The 6118-nt window shown below is 36.2% G+C and overlaps 1 protein-coding gene across 1 annotated transcript in view; it reads right to left on the bottom strand.

The window, feature by feature from the left end:
* Window positions 1–1551: 1551 nt before the first annotated feature.
* The window catches only part of LOC135475119 (multiple epidermal growth factor-like domains protein 6), a 125689-nt gene continuing 121122 nt past the window's right edge, over window positions 1552–6118 (bottom strand). The window contains exons 27-32 of the mRNA XM_064754871.1: window positions 5721–5849; window positions 5077–5205; window positions 4692–4820; window positions 3755–3883; window positions 3099–3227; window positions 1552–1799 (exon numbers count right to left, since the gene is read on the bottom strand). Coding sequence (XP_064610941.1) covers window positions 1690–1799; window positions 3099–3227; window positions 3755–3883; window positions 4692–4820; window positions 5077–5205; window positions 5721–5849 — 755 coding nt within the window. The 3' untranslated portion in view covers window positions 1552–1689. The remainder of the gene's footprint in view (window positions 1800–3098; window positions 3228–3754; window positions 3884–4691; window positions 4821–5076; window positions 5206–5720; window positions 5850–6118) is intronic.

Genomic DNA, 6118 nt, shown 5'->3' with positions numbered 1-6118 from the left:
ATACCAACAACAATAGAAGTGATATACAGAAATAATAATTTTTTACACACAAAATTATGACTGAACTCAATTTTATATTTAATATTCGATGAGAAATGTTGACATTTGTGAACCCTGATGAGAGTCCTAATGCAGGTTGACCTACCCAGACGATAAGCAGCTTGCAAAAGAGAATACCAGAACCAGATAAATTAGCTATCATTCCAACAAAATATCATTTAATGGTAAGAACCAAACATTAATTAATTAGTAATACAAGATGCCACTAGTATTTTGTATGTTTTGTTGTAACACAGTATACAGATGTGGGCAAGCAATAGTTTTCAGGTTTCTCCTGTGCCTTGTTATTGTAATATAATGTGACGACAACACAACATTTTGAATAATTCTACACCAGTGACATCTAATAAATTGCAATTAACATTACTTTTTTGACCTAATTCTGCTTAAGCAATGCGCTAGGGGCATGCAATTTGCTACAATTTATGCATTTAAATGAACAGTTAGAATAAAAATCTGATTGAGCTAAATTGACCAGAGGCCAGACTTCACCAGTTACATATGATCATTTGCCAACTATCACACTCTTCCCTGCTCTATGCAGTATGTCTTTCATGATACTGTATTTTATTATGTATATCTGAACTGTTTATCTGTTAGGACATGGGCAAGTCATCTGAAAGGAAACCAACTGTTTTGATGCTCCACATGTTACAGTTACACAGAATAGTTTTTGGGCCATTTGTTAGATCCAACACAAATAAACATTTTAATTAACAGTTAAAACCATTAATTGTAATTAAGCCTAGTTTTCACAGACACAGTGACAGAGACTGCCAAACTCCAGTTCAGTCTGGAGGACATGTTTCTTCTCCTTCAGTACAATTTCCACTGGCTGACCTAATGCCACATTCATGTCTCATCTACTGGAAATTGTACAATGGGATAAGATTAAAGTTGGAGCAGAGTGTAGATATTCATGTACCTAGGGTTATACATGAGTTTCATTGAAGCAATGTGACACATAAACAACACAATAATGCATATTTTGATGAAACAGGTTTACAGTGCAAACTGATATATCATAATTAATTTGGAAATCCTGTCACGCAAACCATTTACAATGCAGCACCATGGTCAGAGAAAGAGCACATCTAAATCACATGTACTTTATAGCAATATCAGTATAACACTGTTATCCACTGAAAAATGAAGCATTTTTGAACATGAACATCTGGCCTAAATATTTGTAGACATTTCTCACCTTATTTTTTACAGCTTTTTGCAAGTTTTAATCATAATGGTAAAATGTTTAATCCATTAGTTAATAAAGCCTTATTTATCATCTGTCATTGGGCAAAAGAAAGCAAACCCATAATCCAGTAAAATCTGGTTTCTAATTGACAGCTCAAACCTACCGCACAAAGTTTACATTAATTAGTTTGCAAAATAAGTGTTAAGCAAGACTAAACTGTGTACAATGCTTTGTGGCCAAAGTGTATGCTAACCAACCAAGTATACTCAGCTTTTAGAAAAGAAAGCAAAACGTCCCCTAAAGAATACATGTGAATCAGAGTTGTTCGATCTCTCAAATGTTTCATTCAAATGCCCAATCTCCTCTCGTTAGCATGCACCATGTTTAATAAACAGCAGGTAAGTGCGTAAAGATTATGAATCAACCAATCAGGGTTAGTCTGCAGCAGGTCGAGTACCTGACATCGATGGTAACCCTGGCAACTCAACATCCTTAGTTTCCACAGCAGCATCGGACAAAGTCAACTCAATGGGCAGTGGATTAGCTAAAAAGTGTTACGTAAATAAAGGAAGGTAATTTTGCTGTGACAATGTTGAAAAAAATAAATTCATTAATCTGAAATGAGAGCTAACATTCTTCTAAGACATCTGCAAACTGAAGAATTAGGTTATGGTTAATACATGGTCATGTGGAACAAATGTTTCATATTCATTCCTGAAATAAAAGTTACACAAAACTAATACAGAATATTAAAGGATCCATCAACTTTACATATCACAAATATAACACAGATAATATAATACATAAATTTCACAATAGAAGGTTGAAGAATTCCAACTTGTCAAAATACATGTACATAAACTACAATTACGTTCATAAAATATACTGAAGAATCATCAAACTAAAGTTAAATGAAATGTTGCTTATACCAAACAAGAAAATATAGAGAAAAAAGTCTAAAAACAGTAACACTACACACACATCAGTAAAGAATTTAAATTAAGGAAAATAAGCCATGCCATTACAAATACATATCCCATAAAGAGTGACATAACGCAGAATGCTGACAAAATAAAAATATTCTGGAAGAAACCCGATAACAGCACCAAAATCACCACAACAAGGTAGAATTTTAAGGAATTACCTGTTTCTAACTCCTTTATCAAAGAAACACTTTCACCTCTATCCAATTTTGATTTGTTTTTTGATTTATTTTTTCTTCTGCCTTTACCCAGTTTCCCTTTCCTGCCTTTTCCCTTTTGACCTTTTGTCTTAAGCTTGACTAGAGGTTGGGGTGCATTAACATAATGGGAAAAAAAAAGTTAGCAAACTAAAGAATATAAACTCATAGAAGTTTTTAACAACGATGGGAACAATCTGACATCTTTGCTAATGCCACCAGAAAATTTTAAAATCTAGAAGGATGGGCTACATGTAACTCAGTCCAGGTTCAATCTGCGCAAACTATTTTTCAACGTTTTTAAAGAGTCATTTGGAAAGTTGGTAGCACGGTTAATAATGAAATTTAATTATAACATAGGTAACAGACTGTCTTAATAATTTACTGCAATGTGGCAGAAAAAAATTATTCATTTCAGATCATTGTTATGATAACATAAATGGACCACTACTCCAGTACTTAAATACATAGATAACATGGTGAAAAATACAAATGTTATCTAACATAATGCTCTAAACATTATATCACAACATCCAGTATAAGTATTACTGTAAAATAAGTAATTTTGAAATCTTCCAAATATTTATCTTAACAAAATAACCTAAAGTTTGCTATTTTCTGTCAAGGATGGTGACTTAATTGTTTCCATGGTAACTCTCTCACCTGTTTTGCAATCGACACCACTATAGCCTGGCTTGCAGACACATTCCCCTGTGATGTGGTGACAGGCATGATGCTTGTCACAGGTACACTGACCTCGACACTCGGGACCAAATGTTCCCGCTGGACACACTGTAACAGCAACAACAGCCATCAACATAAGCATTCTCACAACAATAGGCATGCTGTCAAACATAACACAGAGAAACACTATTTTATTCTGATTATTATTTGTTTCCATTTTTTCTCTTTGTCTTCTAAATATACTAATTTAAATTTCTGTTTTAATGACTGCAGCTGATGTTCATAAGAACAAGGTATTATTGACTTTCTTCATAATTAAAATGGAATGGTACATGTACATACCGTTAACTCTCCTTTGGTTATTGTTACTGAGGGCCTCATGCAAGAGCAACTTGTTTGCCATGATAGAGTTTCCCTTTTTAAATAAAGATTTCAATTACAACACCATGGAGACATTATAGTCTATTACCGATATGGATGGGCGTGGGTTTCCCCCAGGCTCTGCCTGGTTTCCTCTTACCATAATGTTGGCTGCGTTGTATCAGTGAAATATTGTAAAGTATTGTGTAAAACTCTGATCAAACAGAAAAGTAATTTATCACTTATATACATGTAAATGGGGGATGCAGCCTGACCTTGATCACAACCGTCTCCCCCAAAGCCTGGCGGGCACCGACACTCCCCGCTGATGTGGTTACAGGGTTTACCCTCAGGACAATTACACCGCTCTTGGCACCGCTTTCCATAAAGCCCTGGGATACAAGCTGGCAACAGACATTAACCCGCACATATTCAACAGCAACAGCAAAACAGTTCTTATGGAGTCCTATACTCCTTACAGCACGTACATCGCTCTCCATCTTTCGCATTACATCACTGCCACCACTAGTAAATTTTGTACAGAAATACTGAACTACGCCAAGCTCAATGGGGTCATGGTGATGAGGCAGGAAGTGATGGCAGAAAACACAAAAAAATCCGTCTCAACCTTTGTCTCTAATAATACTTTATACACATGCACTCTCTTGATGTATGTAAAACATAATTCTAACCATAACCTGAAACAATTTTTTTGACGAATGCTGATTAAATAGTTCTGCGGGAGTAGACAAGTGATGAGGCTAAGCCTAAATAAGGCGCCAAAGGTCAAGCTTGTCTTGTTGTGGCAGTGATGTAAAGTGAAACGTAGAAAGCGACACATGAGCTGTGAGGAGTATGATAGAGCTCAAGTATAAACACGTACATATAAACAACAACAAAAATTAATGTACTCCTATTCAGAAACTTAGTTTAATTTTACTTCCAGCAATTTTACCTTGATATTTTGATACTTCATGCTTTCCTCGTGAACATAAAGGAAACATAAATTTACAACAGTAGCTTGTATGTACAATAAGGATAAAACATTAGAGCACAAAAGAATTACTTGCAGTTTACAAAACTTCTTTGCACAGTAATTTTTTGTCAAGAAGTAATGTCTAAAAGTTTATCTCAAATCAGTGAGACATCTTTGTACATGTATGCTGACTGAAATCTAACAGCCTCATTCAGGAAAATGTGACCAATGGGTACCTTTGTTACATCTCCTGCCCCTCCAGCCTGGTTTACACAGACAGTTCCCAGTCTCGGGGTCACAATCTGCGTCATTCTCACAGTTACACCTCTCTGCACACTTCACTCCGTAAAAACCTTGTGGACAAGCTGTAATACAGAGGTGATCATCCCTCATTTAACTACTGCATCAAAAATACTCTACCAGCACACTTCATACATTTATTTTTTTAAAAAGATATTGGCAAACCATGTCTACCTTTATATAGATAAACTCAATAAAGATAAAGTTGTTTCCACAAAGACATTTGCTGACGAACAAATATAATCTAACATCAGGTAAAGGATCATTGACTGGAATAATTTTTATAATGACTGCCACATCAGCTTGTGTCATGTGACGTACCTTGGTCACAGCGCTTGCCCAGGTAGCCTGCCTTACAACGACACTTGCCCGTGAAGCGGTTACAGACGTCGCTATGGACACAGTCACAGATCTCCTCACAGTTAGGTCCGTACTGTCCAAACTGACACGCTGTAATACAAATGTCATGATTCAGTCTCTCCCTGAGCAGGTCTACGGGTACAGGTAGTGACTCATCAGGACCAATTTCCATGCCCAAGTCTTCACAGATTCCGACATCATTCACCACCAAGAGCTAATACAAAATTGGTTTCCAGAATTTGGGTAGGAAATAAAATCCTGTGGCCCACATGATTTATCTATCATATTATTTCCCTCTCCTGCTGGAACACATTGTTTATTATCAATACAGTATTCAAATGTGTTACTGTATTACTTCTTCAGACAGTTGCTAATGGTTTGGCCTAGGGCTGCTGATTCACAAAACAGCTGTAACATTTTGTCCATCCTGTTCTTTTCTTTGTTTGTTTTTTGTTTGAACAATATAAATATGCCTTCACTTAAGAGCTGGGCCAAGACATAACTTTAAGACAGGCCTCTGGCCATGTGACAAACTGTGACTTACAGGTAAAAGTAAAGCCTCAAAACTTTTACTCAGCTAACATAACAAGAGACAGCAGACTTACGTTCATCACAGGATGCTCCCCTCCAGCCGCTTGTACAGTTGCACAACCCCTCAACAGGATCACATGTAGCCTCATTCAAGCAAGCACATCTCCGCTGACAACCGTCACCGTAGTAACCAGGAGGGCAACCTAGATCAAGAAGAAAACTTTCGTTGCTTTTTGTGCTTTTTTTTCCTTCTTTTTTTTCAGTAAAATTTTAATCAGTGTAAGAGTTTCCACATTACAAGTTAATACATTTTCATCAGAAACAGAACACTGTATTGCAGTTTTGTCATAAATTCTATGATTACAAAGTGATAAAATTAGCTCATTTCCTCCATCAACATCCTGGTTAACACGTATCAGGCACAGTATTTCATTTTTCAGCCACCAATAGAATAGATAGAGGATATACCACA

This window comes from Liolophura sinensis, chromosome 9 (genome assembly GCF_032854445.1).
Source record: "Liolophura sinensis isolate JHLJ2023 chromosome 9, CUHK_Ljap_v2, whole genome shotgun sequence".
Lineage (NCBI taxonomy): Eukaryota > Metazoa > Mollusca > Polyplacophora > Chitonida > Chitonidae > Liolophura > Liolophura sinensis.
The sequence above is the reverse complement of the archived record's forward strand: the minus strand, read 5'-3'. Positions and strand labels throughout refer to the sequence as shown.